The sequence below is a fragment of the Nicotiana attenuata genome, unplaced genomic scaffold, assembly GCF_001879085.1.
Source record: "Nicotiana attenuata strain UT unplaced genomic scaffold, NIATTr2, whole genome shotgun sequence".
Lineage (NCBI taxonomy): Eukaryota > Viridiplantae > Streptophyta > Magnoliopsida > Solanales > Solanaceae > Nicotiana > Nicotiana attenuata.
Genome location: NW_017672649.1, coordinates 70,513 through 90,290, shown reverse-complemented (window position 1 = coordinate 90,290; position 19,778 = coordinate 70,513). Strand labels below are relative to the sequence as shown.

General features: G+C 37.4%; 1 protein-coding gene across 1 annotated transcript; it reads left to right on the top strand.

Annotated features, from left to right (window-relative positions):
• Positions 1–3,240: 3,240 nt before the first annotated feature.
• Positions 3,241–17,490, top strand: LOC109213962 (signal recognition particle subunit SRP72-like). The gene is made up of 6 exons (XM_019377810.1): positions 3,241–3,457; positions 3,546–3,688; positions 4,862–5,214; positions 15,536–15,632; positions 15,713–16,000; positions 16,153–17,490. Exons 1-6 carry the CDS (start codon positions 3,322–3,324, stop codon positions 17,125–17,127), a joined length of 1,992 nt encoding a protein of 663 aa, XP_019233355.1. The 5' UTR covers positions 3,241–3,321; the 3' UTR covers positions 17,128–17,490.
• The last annotated feature ends 2,288 nt before the right edge of the window (positions 17,491–19,778 follow it).

The following is a 19,778-nucleotide window of genomic DNA, read 5'->3' as shown; positions in this document are numbered from 1 at the left end:
TTCAAGGCTCGTGTTGGCTTGAAATTTATGCTAGTCGATTGTTCTTGGCAAGAGCAACCGATTAGCGTTAATTTCGAGTCATTTCGGAGGGATTCGGACCCATGCTTGACCCAGTGCTATTTGAAGATTTTTCTTTTGTTTTTTAGGTAATAACCCTCCTTTTTGTTCTTCTTTTCTTTATTTTCTGTGTATCAGCATATTTAGGTTTTAAACTTTTTTGCTTTGCATGGTTTAATTGTCTGACTTTTAGTTAAAAACTGTTGGAATTATCGCTTTGTTTCTTTATTTCTTTTCATTATTTTGTTGTTTCGGCTAGATTATTACCTAAGTTTCTTTTAAGAATGATTTTATGCATGCATGACTATTCTGTTTTGCTACCATTTTTGTTTAATTGTTCCTCTCCGGTATTCTACAATTAGTTAGTATTAGTCAGATTTCTAGATGTTAATTTAGTTGATTAATTTGTTTTGATTTATAAACTGAGTAGTTTAATTTCTAGGATTTCTTTGCAGTTTCTTTTTAATCCTGGTTTGATTGTTGTTTAGATGGTTAGTCGTTTAAATCCAGTTTTATTTAGGTTAATTAGATGAACACTTTTATTTACTGATGAGGTCAATCTTAGGGCTTAAATTGCATTATTTCAACTCTGTTTGTCATTTGGATCTGGATTCTGACTCCTTTCGGCCTGATTTGTAAATCAGTAGACTCTTCTAGGGGGTCAAATGAACAAAAGAAAACTTAAGGGGTTTGTTTGAAGGGTAGGTAAATATGAAATAGGATAAAGACCATGTTGGAAGGTTCTAGAATAAGGGCAGCTGGCCTCATTTGGTTAGCACAAAATGCTGAAGCCAATGAGGGACAGTCAGCTGTCCAAGTTGTTCAAAGATGCCTTTGTGGCTGAAGGGAATAATTCCCTGATTCTTTTTCAGCACATGGCAATTTTGGATGCCTATAAAATAGAGCCTTTCTTCACTCATTTGACTCAGAGAATTTCGAACCCCAAAAACACTCAAAAAAAGGTTCAGCTACTATTCTATTAGTGGTTGAGTCTACTTTCCTTTGATTTTAGCAAAAACTTAGAACATTCTCCTGAAGTTTCTGGATTAAGTTGAAGCTGCTACTGCTGTTGGCTGTTATTGATCTCGTTTTACCTTTTTTGCTGAAATCCTCACCTCAATCTGTTTTTTGCTGTATCCAGGTATTCTCATGAGCTTTGAAATGACAAAGATGAAGTTGTAACCTGTTGGCTTTGAATAGAATTTCGGATTTTTCCTTTGTTGATATCTTCTATTTTAGCTTCGTAGTTTCTATCCAGATTTGTTTATGCTTGCTGAAATTGAAGTTCTATTCTATAACTTAGTCACAACATTTAGGTTTAAAGGATGGAATTAGTTAGTTGTTTACTGTATGGTTTGACAGTCTATAGTGCATAATGGTTGTAATTTATTGGGACTTTGAACTGTTGAAAGTATATTGCACGCATGTATCCTCAGTTAAGTCATTTTGAAGTTCAATGTCATTAACATGATTGCATGTTTAGGTATAGGATAATTCATGAACTAGTTTAGGATTTGATCTTTTGTTGATTGATATTAGCAGCATGTTGAATACATTAGCTTATAAAATATGATTAGTATTCTGCATTTTCAGTAATTAAGTAATGAATTTTTGTACAAATAAAATCAGGCCCAATTGAGGCATGGACACCAAAGGTCCTTTGTTTAGGATAACTGGGCCTAGTGTTTGGCCCAGATGAGACCGCTGGGTTTGAACTAAGGGTGTTAAACGGGTGGGCCGGGCCGGGCTGAGTTTGCTTTTTTTGGACCCGTACGGGTTATGGTCCGGGCCGGTTACGGGTTGGGGCTTAACGGGTTCGGGTTCATCCGGGTAAAAATTGAACCGTAAGGGTTACGGGTTGAGGGGGCCGGGCCGGACCGGGTTTAGTGTATTTTTAATTATTTTTTTTGTATTTTGTATAACTATTGTAAGGTATATTAATACTTTGTATTAATATTAAGAATACAAGGAAGATGGGAAAAAATAGCACTTATAAATTGCAAGTGCTACATTTTTTTCAAAATTACAAAATTAAAGTTTGCATTTAAAAAGTAAATTAATATCTTATGTATTTTTATTGTGTACTAAAATATATTTAATGCCTATCTTATATATTTTTACATTGTATCAAGTTGTTTATTTGATGTATATTTATGATTTGAGCATTTATACCCTAAATATATACACTATATTTTTTTTAACCTAGGATCCGGTATTTTACCTTATATAATACTCCTATATGATTTAAATTATATTTCTTTCATATTAAATGCGTATAAAATATATACGCAGGGTATAATCAAGACTTATAAAATATATACTCAAAGCAATTTCCACTGTAAAACATACAAAAAAGTGACAAAAGTATTCCACTATTATTACATGTATCATACTTGCAAATTATGTGTATGTTATATATGTTAAATTCCAATAATTTTAAATTATGTTAATTAGTATACAATAATTGGTATATTCATGGTATGTGTAAGATATAAAATATTTATACTAGAATATACCACTATTATGTTTTTAAAAATTAGACAGGTATGTAAAGCTCCCAAAAAAAAATTAAAAAAAAAAATTTACCCATTAAACCGGTCTGGGCCGGTCCGGGCAGGGCCGGTTAACCGATTTAACGGCAATGTTCATCTAACGGATTGTACCGGTCCGGGTAACCGGTATTTAAAAAGTAAACGGAGCAACCCGCGCCCCCCCCAACCCAGCCCGGCCCAACCCCTTTAACCGGGCCGGGCCGTTTCCGGTTTTAACCGGTCTGGGCCTGTTCGGAATCGGGCTGACCCGGCCCGTTTAACACCTATAGACTTCCAGCATAAATACACTAGAACTCCAACATAATATACTGGAGCCAGCAAAGTATACCGGTCCAGCATAATATGCTGGAGTTCATACACAAGTGCACCGAACTCCTGTATATTATGCTGGACCGGTCTCTATTGCAGCAAAACGGTGGCTATTTTTCATTGACTCGGTAAACGCTGGCTATTTTTGATTGACCAGTCCGAAAACTGGCTATACCGTGAAATTTTGGCGTTACGCACTGGTACTTGGATTGGATCCAATAAGCAGGCGTGCAGCCCAACAGCCCACTAGTACTTAGATTTGGGCCCAAAAATAAACCCAAATAAATACCCGAGCTAGGCCCAAATTAGATTATCCAGTCAGCAAACCCTCCTCAATTCTGACTTCTCATTTCTGCATTCTCAAAACAGTCGTAGAAGGAGAAGATCTCGAATCGCTTCACAAATGGCTCCGAAGCCCAAAGAGAAACCAAAGGCATCAGCTGCTACCGCAGCTATATCCGTCGAAGATCTCTTCACTTCGCTCAATCGCCACATCCAACGATCTGAATATGAACAAGCTGTCAAAGTTTCTGATCAAAGTCAGTTCAATTTGAATTTCCATCCAAAATTGCATTTAATGAATTTTTTAATGAATTTTATTGTTTTTTTAATGATTTTTATTTGAAGTTATTGCGGCTGCGCCTGGAGATGAGGACGCGATACGGTGTAAAGTGGTGGCGTTAGTGAAAGGAGATTGTATAGAAGAAGCATTGGTTGCTATTAAAGAGTTTAGCAAAAAGGCTTCTTCTGTTGATCTTAGCCTCTTTAAGGTAATGTATGTTGTGAACTGATAGCCCATTTTGTGCGTGTGTGTGTGGTTGGGGGGGGGGGGGGAGCTTTAGGATTTGCTTTGATTTGAATTGGAAAACGGGAGCTTAGGTGTGCTTGGTATGATGGAATTTTCTACTGAAGACTGTAAATGTAGAGAGTTTTTTTTACCCTGTTAGTGAATTTTAATGTTTTGATAGCGAGTTTAGTTGCCAATTTTACCATATTACGAATTACAGTAATACTTATCAAGAGATTTACTTGTAATTACCCGATAAGTGACTTGATTGTGTAAATATTTTTGTACACCGCTAGTGCATAGAACTTAAACTCTCCTGTTAAAAGGGGAAAGCTGACCTCTCTCTTATGGACGGAAGTCATTTTACTTTACAACAATTTCTAACTCCCATATCACTTGCCCAGTTGCCCTAGCTATTTATTCAAAATTATAAATCTTGAACGCTCTAAAAATTTCATCAAACAATCTTTAAGAAAAGAATGGAGGAGAAAGAGCGGAAGATACAAAGTATGTTGTTAGGCTAATTAGAACACTCTTACAATAAATCAGTTTCCTAGCATTTTAGCGCCAGTGATTTTTTCTTCTGATAGTCTTGTATTGAAGGGGAGCCTTAGAGCAACGGTAAAACTATCTCCGTATGACCTATAGGTCACAGCTTTGAGCCGTGAAATGACACTTGTGTTACGCTATGCCTACATCATACCTTCTTGGGGGTGGGCCCTTCCTTGGACCCTATGTGAACCAGGGATGCGTCGTGCATCGGGCTGCCCTCTTTTGCCCCTCTTTCTATAGTCTTTAATCGAATGCCTGAATGATACGATTACAACCAAAACATCCTTATGGATTCCTCCCAAGGGCAATCCAATTTTCTTAGGAAGTTGATTGACTTCTAGTAATAGGAAATCTGAGAGCTATCATCAGTCCTGATCTGATCTTCTCTACTAGGATATTAACCATTTCATAAGCTTATTTTCAGTGCCAAATTAGCTTGGATCATACCAGATCTCCCTTTGAAGTTTTGATGCAAAATCTTTTACGTATATATGCTTTATTTTTACTGCACATCTCCTCTACTTGATGAAAAGAAAAATAAGTTCCTTTCTCTTCAATTTTGGATTTTGTTTCTCTTATTAACATTTTCCATTTTCCTTGCAAGGCGTATTGCTTATACCGACAAAATAAACTGGATGAGGCTTTAGAGTCTTTGAAGGGGCATGAAGGAAGTGATGAATCAATGCTGTTGGAATCTCAGATTTTATATCGTTTAGGAAAGATGGGTGCCTCTGTAGATATTTATCAAAAGCTCCAGAAGTCCAAGATAGACTCCTTGGAGATAAATCTTGTTGCTGGTCTGGTTTCTGCTGGAAGGGCTTCTGAAGTGCAGGGAACCTTGGATTCACTGAGAGTTAAAGCAACTAGCAGTTTCGAATTGGCTTACAACACTGCCTGCTCTTTAATTGAAAGGGAGAAGTACAAAGATGCAGAACAACTGTTATTGTCAGCACGAAGGTAAGTTTGCCCCTACTAAGCTTTTAATAGCTTATAAATGCACCATGGGAGAATTAGATTCAGTTAGGCCCTGAAATGCTTTATTTGCAAGACGTTTATCCATTTTGTTAACACTTGATGATGCACAATCTATGACTAGTAAAAAAGCATCAGAAACTTCCTCACTTGGAAAGTATTTGGAGGGTTTTATTTGGTAGCAAGATGTACTTTAGCTATTGATATATTTTTGTTGCTATGAACTTCTGGAGAATCTCAAGTATCTTTGTATTTTCTTATCTGGGTTAGACTTTTTGTTGGTTTGTTAACCTCTTAGAAATGATAGACTCACAATTCAGAACTAGTATAATAGAATACACATGCCATTACAGTCAAAGTGCTTGTGCCTTGGGAGTTAAAATGTCTATAAAGCTTCTATATCTTCTTATTTTGTCTACTGTACTTTTTATTAGTAATCAAAGAAGTACTTTACCTATTCCAATTTCCAGGATCATGCAAATGATGCTTTCATATTAGGAACCCCGTTAAGATATACCACAGGTATTTGATGCGCTATGCAGTCAATTATTATGGCTACAAATACCTGAGGTATATTCAGGGTTATTAAAAGCGAGCGCTTCTCGCTTAAAGCGCTGAAGCGAGGCGAGGCGCAAGGTCTGCGCTTTTCAGACCTAAAGCGAGGCATCTGAAAAAAAGCGATCGCTTCAGGCAAAAAAGCGACAAGCGAGGCGAGGAAAAAAAGCGAGAAAAGCTCGCTTAAGCGAGGTCCAGTTGCTGCCTAGGGTTTTTTCTAAAAAAATTGCAAATGCACTTACGCACCTTTCTTCCAAAACATTTCTCGCTACTGCTACAAGCCAAAACATCCTGTGACATCTCTTCTTCCATTCTTTTCTTATTCTCTCAAGGTTCTCTTCTCTTCTCTTCCTCTTCTGCTTTTCTCCAGTTTACCTGCTTCCTCTCGACTCCTCTTGTTTCTCGTCTTCTCTTTCTCTTCTTCTTTTCTAATTCTTTTCGGTTCTTCTTTTCTCTATTCTACCCTGTTTTCTAGTTATGCTACTGCTCTGTTTTTTTAAAAAAAAACTTCTGTTCACTGGTTCTGCCCTGTTCTACTAGTTCTGTTTTTGTTTTTTGGTGATTGTTGCAAATTCTATCTCATTATCCAATGGTACTAAGCCAAAATAACGACCATATTATAGATTTTGACTCAAGAGACAAAAATAGGTGGAAAAAAGTGTTGAGGACCATATTATGTATAATGCATCTAAAACATGCGCTATACCTTGACGACCAATTACCCCGTTAAGATATAGCGCATGTTTTTTTGATATAGCGCATTTTTAGATGCGCTATACTCGGTATTTGCAGCCATAATAATTGACTGCATAACGCATCAATTATATGCGCTTGCATGTTTTAGATGCGTTATACTCGATATTTGCATCCATAATAATTGACTGCATAGCGCATCAATTATATGCGCTATGTATACCCCCCTCCTTCTTGTTATACTTGTACCGAGGCTAGACTTAAGGGTTGTTTTTGGTTGAACATTGGACCTATCATTTTGTGTTTGATCTCTAATGCAGTAATAGTCGAATTGAGTGACTTGGAAACCTTTTTGTATTGGGCAATTAAAAATGATGACTTTCCCAAAGAACAAATGATGACCTTCTTTCTAAAAAACAGATTATTAGCTTGGTGGACAGAAGGCTTCATAGATAGAATCAAAGAATGGCGGACATCTTTTGAATTTTCAGGGAGGCTAGATTTCATCTTAGCTTGCAAAATGAAAGCACTCAAAGGTAAGCTGAAGGAATGGAGTAGAAGTAGCCAGGGGAATTTGGTATTGCAAAAGACCAACTTGCTAAATCAATTGGCAATGCTGGACTCTACTCTAAAATAGAGCTCTAACAGAAGAGGAATCAGTGAAGAAGGACTCTCTTCTCATGGAATATGAGGAACACCTGAAAAATGAAGAAATTGCATGGAGGTAGAGATCCAGAGCTCTTTGGCTAAAGGAGGGGGACAGGAATACAAGTTTCTTCCATAAACTGCTAATGCACACAAGAGAAGCAATAACATTGATCAGTTAATGATCCAAGAAGAAACAATTGTAGAGACACAAAGAATCAAGACTGAGATCATTGACTTTTACAAAGAGTTATATATAGAGAATGAAGAGTGGAGACCTGGGTGCAACTATGATATATGTCCTAAAATATCTGAAGAGGAAAAGGAGTTCTTAAAAAAAAGCCTTTGATGAACAAGAGGTGTTGGGGGTTTTGAAGATGTGTAGCTCCTGGACTTGATGGGTTCACAATGGGTTTTTTCATTAAATGTTGGGTTATATTGAAGTAGGACATTATGGAGGTTTTTCACAATTTTCACTCCCCACAAAATCTTTGAAACAAGTTTTAACGCATCATATATAGCTCTGATCCCCAAGAAGGTAGGTGCAAAGGAACTGAGAGATTTCAGGCCTATAAGCTTGATAGGCAGTGTATATAAGCTAATCTCAGAAGTTTTGACTGAGAGGCTCAAAGGAGTTATGGAGAAATTGGTGGATTCACAACAGATGGCCTTCATCAAAAGAAGGCAAATAATGGATGCTGTTTTGATTGCCAACGAAGATGTGGATTCAAGAACCAAACAGCAGAAGCCAGGAATTCTTTGCAAACTAGACATCGAAAAAGCATATGATCATGTAAATTGGAATTTCTTGCTAAATATGCTTAGCCAAATGGGGTTTGGGGTGAAATGGATCAACTGGGTGAAATATTGTATCTCAACTGTCAAATTTTCAATCCTCATAAATGGATCTCCTGAGGGTTTTTTTCCAGCCCATAGAGGTTTAAGGCAGGGTGATTCTTTATATCCCTTTCTCTTCATAATAGTCATGGAAGGTCTGAATAACATGGTTAAAATAGTAAAAAGCAATGGGTGGATCAAAGGTTTGAGGTTGCAAGAAGTGGAAATAATAGTTTGGAGATCATACACCTTCAATATGCTGATGACACATTAATCTTTTGTGACGCAGAAAAGGAGCAACTGAGGTTTTAAAAGTTATTTTAGTACTGTTTGAAGGGATCTCAGGACTTCATGTTTACTGGAAAAAGAGTCATCTTTACCCAATAAATGAAGTACCTGACATGGAATAGTTGGCACTAATCTTGGGAGGTGAAGTTGAAACACTACCTACCATCTATCTTGGCATGCCTTTGGGTGCCAAATCTAAATCCAAAGAGATATGGAACAATGTTATTGAAAAGTGTGAGAAGAAGCTGTCCAGATGGAAATCCTAGTACCTATCAATGAGAGGAAGACTCACCCTCATCAACTCAGTCTTAGATGCACTACCAACATATATGATGTCTCTCTTTCCTATTCCGGCAGGACTCATACAGAGATTGGACAAACTATGGAGGTCCTTTTTGTGGCAAGGGAACAGAGAAAAAAGGGGTTTTCACTTAGTCAAGTGGAAATCTCTTATAGTTGGCAGAGCTCATGGTGGACTAGACATCAGGAATTTGAAGGATCATAGCAAGGCTCTCAAGATGAAATGGTTATGGAGGTATTCTCAAGAACCCCAAGCCTTATGGGGTAATGTGATCAAAGCCAAATATGGCGAGGAAGACAAATGGATAACAAAGGAAGTAAATACAGCATATGGAGTTAGCTTATGGAGATCTATCAGGCCACTCTGGCCTATTCTAAAGAACCACTCATCAATTAAAGTGCAAGATGGCAATAAAACCTCTTTCTGGAAAGATAACTGGCTGGGAGATGGATGCTTAAAGGACCTCTTCCTTGATATATATTTTCTGGCACAACATCAACAAATAAACATGGTGAGGTCTTGCAATGCTTCCTTCATGGCCTTGATCTCCAAAAAGAAGGGAGCTATAGAGCTTAAAGATTATAGTCTGATTGGTAGTCTGTATAAAATAGTTGCTAAGATCCTAGCAGAAAGGCTCAAGAAGGTGATAGGTGGTTTGGTCTCTGGGCATCAAAATGCGTTTATCAAGGGCAGACAGATCACTGATGCAGCCCTTATTGCAAATGAGGTTTTGGATTGCCAACTTAAGAGTGGTAGGCCGGGTATTCTATGCAAATTGGATGTGGAGAAGGCCTTTAATAAGCTAAACTGGTTTTATCTCTTAGCAGTTCTCAAGAAGATGGGCTTTGGGAATAGGTGGCTAAAGTGGATTAAGTTTTGCATCACTACAGTAAAATATTCCGTTCTTGTTAACAGGGGACCAGTGGGTTTTTTCTCTCCACAGAAGGGTTTGAGACAGGATGATCCCCTCTCATCTTTCCTCTTTATTTTGGCCATGGAGGGTCTGAGCAAGATGCTTAACAAAGCCAAACAACTATAGTGGCTCAATGGTTTTCATGTAAGCCTGAATCCTGAGATTTCTCTCTGTCTCCCATCTTTTATACGCTGATGATATACTCATTTTCTGTGGGGCAGAGAGATCTCAAGTATTATATCTCAATCTCACTTTACAACTTTTTGAGGCTATCTCAGGCTTGCATATCAATACGTTGAAAAGCAAGGTATATCCGGTCAACAATGTCCCCAACCTTGATGAATTAGCCGGAATCCTATCTTGTGATATAGCTGCACTACCAACTACATATTTGGGACTCCCACTTGGTAGTGTTTTGAAAAGCGAGCGCTTCGTCGCTTTAAGCGCGAAGCGAGGCGAAGCGAGAAGCTGCCGCTTTTTCCTTACTGAAGCGACACGACCAGCAGAAGCGATCGCTTCAGCCAAAAAAGCGAGAAGCGACCCAGAAGCGAGAAGCGCAGAAGCGCTCGCTTTTGTTAAGAGGGGCCATTTTGAAAAAGAAAAAAGTTTGGGTCTTTCTTTTTGTTATACAAAACAGAGCCAAAGTGAAAAGACCTTCTTTGTCTTGCCAAAAATTGAGCGTTAGCAGCAGCAGCCAACTAGGGTTCAGCCTCCAGGTAATTTTTCTCTTTTATTCTTCTTTCTTCTTCTTCTTCTGATGAACGTTAGCAGCAGCAGCCAACTAGGGTTCAGCCTCTAGGTAATTTTTCATCTTTTATTCTTCTTCTCTCTCCTCTTTTTCAGTTTTTCTCGACCAGTGTCTGCGCTAGGGCAGGCGTTGGTTTTTCCCCCCTTTTATTCTTCTTATTTATTAATTTTAATATGTATTTTAGTTTATAAAATTAATTATTATATATATATATATATATATTATTTTCAGTTTATTTGATTTGTTTAATGTGTGTTTCAGTTTCTAAAATTAATTATTACTATATATTATGTTATATTTTCAGTTTATTTGATTAATTTTATATGTACTTCAGTTTATAAAATTAATTATATATATATGTTATATTTTCAGTTTATTTGATTAATTTTATACGTATTTTCAGTTTATAAAATTAATTATTATTATATATATGTGTTATATTTTCAGTTTATTTGATTTTTTAATGGGTATTTCAGTTTATAAAATTAATTATTATATATATGTTATATTTTCAGTTTATTTGGTTAATTTTATATGCATTTTCAGTTTATAAAATTAATTATTATATATATNAGCCTGAATCCTGAGAGTTCTCTCTCTGTCTCCCATCTTTTGTACGCTGATGATACACTCAGTTTTCTGCGGGGCAGAGAGATCTCAAGTATTATATCTCAATCTCACTTTACAACGTTTTTTTGAGGATATATCAGGCTTGCATATCAATATGTTGAAAAGCAAGGTATATCCAGTCAACAATGTCCCCAACCTTGATGAATTAGCCGGAATCCTATCTTGTGATATAGCTGCACTACCAACTACATATTTGGGACTCCCACTTGGTGCCAAATTTAAATCAACTGAAGTTTGGAGTGGTGTGATTGTGAAGTTTGAAACAAAGTTAGCCTCTTGGCAAAGACAATATCTTTCTATGGGGGGAAGATTGACACTCATTAATAGTGTATTGGATAGTATTCCTACTTATCTCATGTCTCTGATTCCAATTCCGAACAAGGTAGTCAAGCAGTTGGATAAAATCAGAAGAACCTTTATCTGGGAAGGAGGCAGCAAGTGTCACAAACTTCACTTAGTCAAATGGTCAAAAGTTACCATGCCAAAGCAACTTGGTGGACTAGGTATCAGGGACCTCAACATACATAACAAGTGCATGCTTATGAAGTGGCTATGGAGATATTGTCAAGAAGGGAATACGCTATGGAAACAGGTGGTATCTGCAATTCATGGATCTCAAAGCCACTGGTGCACCAATCTGTCAAGAAGACCATATGGAGTAGGGCCTTGGAAATTTATCAGGAAACTTTGGAATGAATTCTCTACGAATACCTCTTTCAAGTTAAGAAATGGCATCAACATCAGGTTTTGGAAGGATAGATGGTTACAAGGGACTGTCCTAATGAATGAATTCTCAAAACTCTACCATATAGCTAATGATCAAGATTCCTCTATCTCTCAGAATTGGCAACACAATTGCTGGCAAATCCAATTCAGAAGGGACTTCCAAGACTAGGAAATTCCACAGTTGTTGAGTCTCCTGGCTAAATTAGAGGGATACTCAGTCAACCACAACATTGCTGACAATACTAAGTGGATGGATGGCCTCTACTCAGTGAAAGCAGGGTACTCTCATTTATGCTCAACTAATGAAATCATTGATAGATGGTCTTGGAAGTACATCTGGAAGACAAGCCTTCCCCCAAAGATCATTTGCTTCAGCTGGATAGCCCTTAATGAATCTTGTTTAACACAGGACAACCTTAACAGAAGAGGTATGCCAATTGTTAACAAATGTTTTATGTGCCGGCAACATTCAGAGTCCAACAGACACCTTTTGCTACATTGCTCAGTTGCCTCAGACATATGGTGCATGTTTCTTTCTATCTTTGGTCTCAGTTGGGTCATGCCACAAAGCATCAGAGAAGTCTATGAATGCTGGTCTGGTTGGAAAGTTGATAGAGTCATCAGAAAAGTCTGGCAGATGATCCCTGCTTGTATCTTTTGGTGTGTCTGGACAGAAAGGAATCGCAGATGTTTTGATGGGATATCAACTCCAACACACACACTTAAAGCTAGATGTCTCCTTTGGTTATTTAGTTGGCAGTATTTAGCCCCTGTAGATTGCCATATTAACTTTTTGGATTTTGTCAGCTCTTTTGCTTTAGCCTAGTATTTCTTTTCTTTTTTTGTATCAAAGCTGACTCTTTCCCCCTCTTGTACTTCTTGCATTTTCTTGATGCCTTTTTCTATATAACTCATTACTTCATCAAAAAAAAAAAAAGAACACAGTGGCTGAAATGTGGTCCCCTCAAGGATGGACACTTGTTTTCAGAAGAAGCTTGAATGACTGGGAGGTGGCCAGAATCACTGACTTTTAAAAATATCAAGAAAGATTCATAGGTCTACAACGTGGGGTGGACACAATAAGGTAGCAGGGACATAACAGTGGCACTTATAAGGTGAACGCAACATACAAGATCCTGAATCAAGCTAACATGCAGATTAACAACAGGCCTTGGAAGCATATATGGAAAAACAGGATTCCCTATAAGGTAGCATGTGTTTCTTGGTTACTAGCAAAGGAGGCAGTGCTGACGCAAGATAATCTTATAAAGAGAGGGATTCAATTGTGCTTGAAATGTCACTTATGTGGAGAAGATGTTAGCCATCTATTTTTACATTGTAAGATAACTGACCAGCTAAGAAGATCTTTATTAACCTTAGGGGCATAGTTTGGACAATGCCTTGTAAGATTACTAAAGTTCTATTTAGTTGGGATGAAGCTGGAACTGGAGCGAGAGACAGAGACAAATGGAGAACAATCCCAGCATGTATTTGGTGGACGATATGGAAAGAAAGGAATTCCAGATGTTTCGAGGATAGAAGAAACTCTGTGCAGAAGATCAAGCTTAATTGTGTTTTGCTTTTGGTGTAAACAAATCTACACAGAAGATACCTAGAATCTTGTTAGGCCTGAGGACTAATTTTTTTTTTTCCTTTTGGCTATTCACTTGTAAATATGGTTTCACTACAACCTATGTACTGATTTTATTATAATATACAATATGTTACCATCTCAAAAACTCCAGCATGTATTTGGTGGACGATATGGAAAGAAAGGAATTCCAGATGTTTCGAGGATAGAAGAAACTCTATGCAGAAGATCAAGCTTAATTGTGTTTTGCTTTTGGTGTAAATAAATCTACACAAAAGATACAGTTTTAATCCTAGATGTCCTAGAATCTTGTTAGGCCTGAGGACCAAGTTTTTTTTCCTTTTGGCTATTCACTTGTAAATATGGTTTCACTACAACCTATGTACTGACTTTATTATAATGTACAATATGTTACCATCTCAAAAAAAAAAAAAAACAGAGTATTAGCCTAACTTTTTATACTATCGACAAGTATGTTCCCTAGAGGATAAAGTAGACTATGGCATTGAAAACTACATACCTACCTTAATCAATTTACACTTAAATATTTGTACTAATTCCTAATACAGATTCTGCCAGAGAGTAAAATAAGTCAAAAATACATGAATATACATAAACTCACAGAGTTACATGGGTTAATTTCCAAGTTAAATTAATTATACTGAAAAGATAACTCATAGATCACGTTTTATGTGATTTTTTTGAAATAAAGAACATACCAGAGGATTGGGAGGAGTATGCATAGCGCATATAATTGATGCGCTATGCAGTCAATTATTATGGTTGCAAATACCGAGTATAGCGCAGATATTACATGCGCTATATCTTAAAGGCGTAATTGGCCTTTAAGGTATAGCGCATGTTTTAGATGCGTTATACATAATATGGTCCTCAACACATGTGGAGGAGCAGCATGAAGAATTGGGAAGCCTTCAGTGGCAACATCACTGAAGGAATCGATGGTCCAACAGATTCGTAATGAGCATGAGGGGGGGGGGGGTAGTATGGGACCTCTCATTTAGAAGGAACATGCAAGATTGCGGAGCTCTAAGATTTGTTGACACTGCTATATGGGCAAGACAGGCCCCAGCCATCTTGTGATTCTTGGAGATGGTGTTTGCGTGGCGATAGTTTGTTCACCGTAAAGTCCTTTTACCAGAGTATGTTGGTGAGAGAGGAGGCCACTTTTCCATACTCCTCGATCTGGATTCCTAAGGCGACCACGAAGGTGTGCTTTTTTGTATGGCTAGCGGCGAGGGGAGTGATTTTGACTGCTGAAAATCTGCGAAAGAGTGGAATTACACTTGTTAGTTGGTGCTACATGTGTAAAAGCTCAGGGGAAGAAGTTGATCATCTTTTGTTACATTGCCCTGTGTCCTCGGCTTTATGGAGGGCAAATCCTGAATGCCAACCACTGTAAAGGAAATGTTATATAGCTGGGCCGGTTTCCGTAGAAGAAGAAAGCAAAAGGCGTGGAAGTTCGCCTCGCTAGCTCTCATGTGGATAGTTTGGGGGGAGAGAAATAGGAGAGCTTTTGAGGGGATTGAGTCTCCTTTTTCACATCTTAAGAATAGTCTTTTATCTTTGATCGCTTTTTGGTGCACTCATATATCCCCTACTTGTTTAGAAGATTGGGTGTCTTTTGTATAGAATCTTGTTCTGATGTAAATTCCCTACTTTTTGGTATACTTCCTGTATACGGGAGTTCTCTTCCTTTTGATTAATACAATTTAACTTATCAAAAAAAAATATGGTCCTCAACAATTTTTTCCACCTATTTTTGTCTCTTGAGTCAAAATTTACAATATTTTAGTTCCGGGCCCGGCAAACTGCAATCTGCTCTATTCAGTTGGAATAGTCGTAGAATGAAATTTTGTCCTTCGTCTATTTTAAGGTTTACTTCAATTGTTGGAACCTATTTTTTTGGAAGAAGTTGTTGGTTATGCACTTTTAGAGGTCTCAAATCAAATTTGGGAATTTGGGAAGAAAGAAATCAAAGATGTTTGGAAAGACCAGTAGCATCCAAAAATTGAAAATGAAATGTCTCGTCCTGTTCTATTTTTGGTGTAAACAAGAAGTCTTAGAAGAACCCGAATCTATTTTTGATGTATTAGAATCCTTATAAGAAGACTAAGAACTAGGAGTTTGTTTTGGTTCCTGTAAATATGGGGGACTACACACCCTTTGTGTAGTGTGTTCTCAATATACAAATATTTTACCTTTTCAAAAAAAAAAAATAGAAAAAAAAAGGAGGTCTCAAATCAAATGTGGTAAAACATTGGCACTTCTTTGCCAGTCTCTGTGAAACTTAATTTCTGAATGAATGAAATGAAAATATAACTAAAGATGAATATCTTATTTTGGACATTGAAAATACAGAATTGGTCAGGAAACACTAATGGAAGAGAATTTTGCTGATGATGATGTTGAAATTGAATTGGCACCTATAGCTGTTCAAATTGCATATGTACAACAGGTAATTATTTAACATGAGTTTGACTAGTCTTCTTTTCCTTTGATAAGTTGCAATTATGCAAATTTCTTTTTTTTCTCCAGATTCTAGGGAACACCCAAGAGGCTGTTGCAGCTTATACTGATCTTGTCAAAAGAAATTTGGCTGACGATTCTTCACTTGCGGTGGCAGTAAATAATCTCATTGCTTTAAAGGGTCCTAAAGACGTCTCTGATGGCCTAAGGAAACTTGATAAGCTAATTGAGAAAAGTGATGGACCAGAGAAGTTCCAGCTTGCTCGGGGACTGGACTTGAAGCTCTCGCAGAAGCAACGTGAAGCAATATACACCAATAGGGTGCTGCTTCTTCTTCATTCTAATAAGATGGATCAGGTATATTCTGAGATGTTGCATCTGTTCATGATAGTTCTCCTTTTATCATTTGATGCATTAATAAACAAGGAGTAGACACTAGACACCCAACTGCTACTGTTTATCCTCACATTCTTTTTTAGAATTTTATTTTTGTCATTTGATCGTTACAGGCTAGAGAACTCGTTGGTGCTCTACCTGGGATATTCCCTGGTAGCTTGATGCCTGTACTCCTTCAAGCTGCTGTACATGTGAGAGAGAACAAGGCTGTTAAAGCTGAAGAAATACTTGGACAGTATGCAGATAAGTTTCCTGACAAGTCCAATATTATCCTGCTTGCAAGGGCTCAGGTAGCTGCAGCTGCTGGCCACCCCCAGATTGCAGCCGATTCCTTGGCAAAAATACCCGACATTCAACACAAACCTGCAACTGTTGCCACCCTTGTTTCTCTCAAGGAACGAGCGGGAGATATCGATGGTGCCGATGCTGTGTTTGATTCCGCAATCAGGTGGTGGTCAAATGCCATGACTGAAGACAATAAGCTCAATATCATCATGCAGGAGGCTGCTGCTTTCAAGCTCAGGCATGGAAGGAAGGAGGAGGCAGCACGGCTGTACGAGGAGCTAGTAAAAAGCCATGGAAGTATTGAGGCTTTAGTTGGATTGATCCAGACTGCTGCCCATGGAGATGTTGAGAAGGCAGAAGCTTACGAGAAGAAGCTAAAACCACTACCTGGTTTGAAAGCAATAGATGTGGACAGTTTGGAGAAAACTTCTGGTGCCAAGCATGCCGAGAAAGGTCCAACTGCTGCTGCGACTGAAATATATGAAGCAAAGAACAAGGATAAGGCGAAGAAAAAGAGGAAGAGAAAGCCAAAATATCCAAAGGGCTTTGACCCGGCCAATCCAGGACCTCCACCTGATCCAGAAAGGTGGCTTCCCAAGAGGGAGAGGTCTAGTTACAGACCAAAGAGAAAGGACAAGAGAGCAGCTCAAATTAGAGGTTCTCAGGGTGCAGTGGCTAAAGAGGCAGCGAGCAGCAGTGATACGAAATCAAACCAGCCAGCTAATCCAAAAGGAGCCTCTCAGAATGCAGGAACCGAGCAACCAAAGGCTTCATCCAAATCAAGGAAGAAATCGAGGAAGTAATCCGACAGATAACCAATGGTTTTTGTTATGTTTCCGTGGATTCTTTTTCCCTGATTCTTTTAGCATTTCTGTTGTACAACATAAGTTAGTCTCGGCCTTAAAAATTTTACATGGAAGAGTTTAAGGTGTCCATTTATCTATTCTTGGCTTTTTGTACTTTTCATGCTTAAGGTTGTAGGGGAGGCTGGGAGGCAGTGATGTTTTCACTTAAATTTACCTTAATCAAATTAGGAAAGGCCTCAGTTACTGGTGTCTGTTAGGTCTGAACTATTAGCATTGTGGCAGCAAGGTCCATTTTATCTTTGAACACTTGGCCTTTTTTTTTCCCTTTGATATTTCAGGTATTTGACAGGCTTCATTGGTTATAGTTGTCTACACAGTATGAGGATTTACTATTAAATTTACATATCTGGACAGGAGTGGGTTGCTCTAGTGGTGAGCACCCTCCACTTCCAACCAAGAGGTTGTGAGTTCGAGTCATCCCAAGAGCAAGGTGGGAAGTTCTTGGAGGGAGGGATGCCGAGGGTCTATCGGAAACAGTTTCTACCCCAGGGTAGGGGTAAGGTCTGCGTACATACTACCCTCCCCAGACCCTACCGGTGGGATTATACTGGGTTGTTGTTGTTGTATTAAATTTACATATCTACTAATATAATCTGCAGTGTCTTATAAACTTACTAATATGGTAGCTGTGCTAAGTTCAACTGTATCATAGGTGCTGCAATACAGGGTTGTTGTTGTTGTATTAAGATTATATTATTAGATATGTAAATTTAATACAACAACAACCCAGTATTAGTAAATTTAGATGCTTTTAATTGTTTCTCCAATTGATTGCATATTGTGATACTACCTACTTGTTTTACTTATCATCAATACTGATTATTCTTATTGAGTTCTTTCTCAATAGATTCTAGATTATTCTTGGTGAGCTCTTTAGAGTTTTTAGCCAAAATTATCCCGAGGGTAAGTTTAACTTTGTTGTCTGAATATACTCTGAGCAACATTTGTCCTTTAAGTTTATATAACATGAGCATCTTAGTCTAAGTAATAGAAAACACCCACTTCCGCGGATATATTTGGAAAAACCCATTCATTTTCGTGCTATTTGTACCTCATGCCCTTTACAATTTTAAAATTAAGAAAATGACTTTTTTAGATCTTATGTGTAAAAGACATATCTTTTACGTGAAAAAGTAAATCTTCCATGTATAAAAAAAAAAAAAGGATCATAAAACTAAAACAATTTGTAAAGAGACACAAGACCAATCCTTTTCACCCTCACTATCGGTGGATTTCCTTCTTCCTTCAACTACCCTTTAAAAAATATTTAATTCAACAAGTTTCTTTAACGACATATAGAATTGGTCGAAATAGTCCGTTGGAATATCGATTTTATAGCCTATAGCTCTAAAGTATAACCCTTGGCATCCAATATTCGATCATAAATTATGACCTTTTTATATTGCGTAATGCATGAAAATTCAGCTCATTCAAAAAGATCATTTTGATTTCAACATAAGCTCACTAAAATAACATCATTTTTTATCATGTTATTTATGTCATGTAAAATGTTATACTAAAGAATTAGTATACACATGCAAAGTGCTTGAGCATAAAAGTGCTAAACCTTTTAATTATACCAATTAATGATGAATTAAAGGGCGAATCTTAGTTGAACTTAATAAATATTAGACCAAATAAAATGGAATACTCGTGAGACGAGTAGTGCTCAAGAGCATTAAATAACGAATTTAATACTCTATGATTGACAATAAATATAATAGCATGAATATGTAATAAATGTAAATAATGGCAAAGAATGTAATAAGAAAAGATCTACCATCCAATTATTATATAACTGGGATGTTCCTTTTTTCTGTCAGCGACGTGGAAAAGTGAGAAGTCAAGATGGGTGTAGAATCTTTGGATCTATGGATAAAGATTGAACAACGTGTGCTTCAATAATATTATCAACAACCAAGACAACTTTTGGATATTCTCTTTTGTCAGCCTTTGCAATGTGTTCTTATCAGAGAGTGAAGAAGACCCCCTTTTGTTTTCTATCTCGTCCTATTTATAAGGGATATTCCCCAAAAATCCCAAAAAGTATAACATAAAGAATATCCAAAGGAATATTCTTTATCTACCTCTGAACCAATTCTACCGTTATTTTCTCACCTCGGCTGCCCGCTTTTGGCACCAGCCTTTGTGAGAGCGACCTTCAATCATTATATCATGATCGACCCCATCCTTTGTCTTACTTATCCGTTACCACCGAATCGCCAAATTTGGACCTATACACAAAGAAATTAGTTTTATTCGTAACAATCAACAAGGGTTATGATGGAGTGATAAGTATTTATTTATACATGATTAGTGATCTTAGGTACCAGTTTTAGGTGTGAAGTTGCCTTTACTAGAAAGGGGGTCCTAATACGAATATTGGAGGGGAAAACCAAAAATTCTTTTGACAAGAGATTTAGCAGCTTGTTTGGATATGGTTGTTACATGTCGTATTGTATCGTGTTGTTTTGATTGTTACTTTAAATTTTATTTTATCTTATCATAAAATTCGTTGTTATGTAACAACGAAAAGTGCCACTTTTTGAAACGATCGATTTGGTGGAGTTGCATCGTTTCCTTATTTT

Bases quoted from the DNA above. Each gene is read 5' to 3' on its own strand.
- LOC109213962 (XM_019377810.1), top strand. From the start codon at position 3,322: ATGGCTCCGAAGCCCAAAGAGAAACCAAAGGCATCAGCTGCTACCGCA. The intron at 3,458-3,545 runs GTCAGTTCAATT...TTTTATTTGAAG, and splicing joins TGTCAAAGTTTCTGATCAAA to TTATTGCGGCTGCGCCTGGA. The intron at 15,633-15,712 runs GTAATTATTTAA...TTTTTTCTCCAG, and splicing joins AAATTGCATATGTACAACAG to ATTCTAGGGAACACCCAAGA.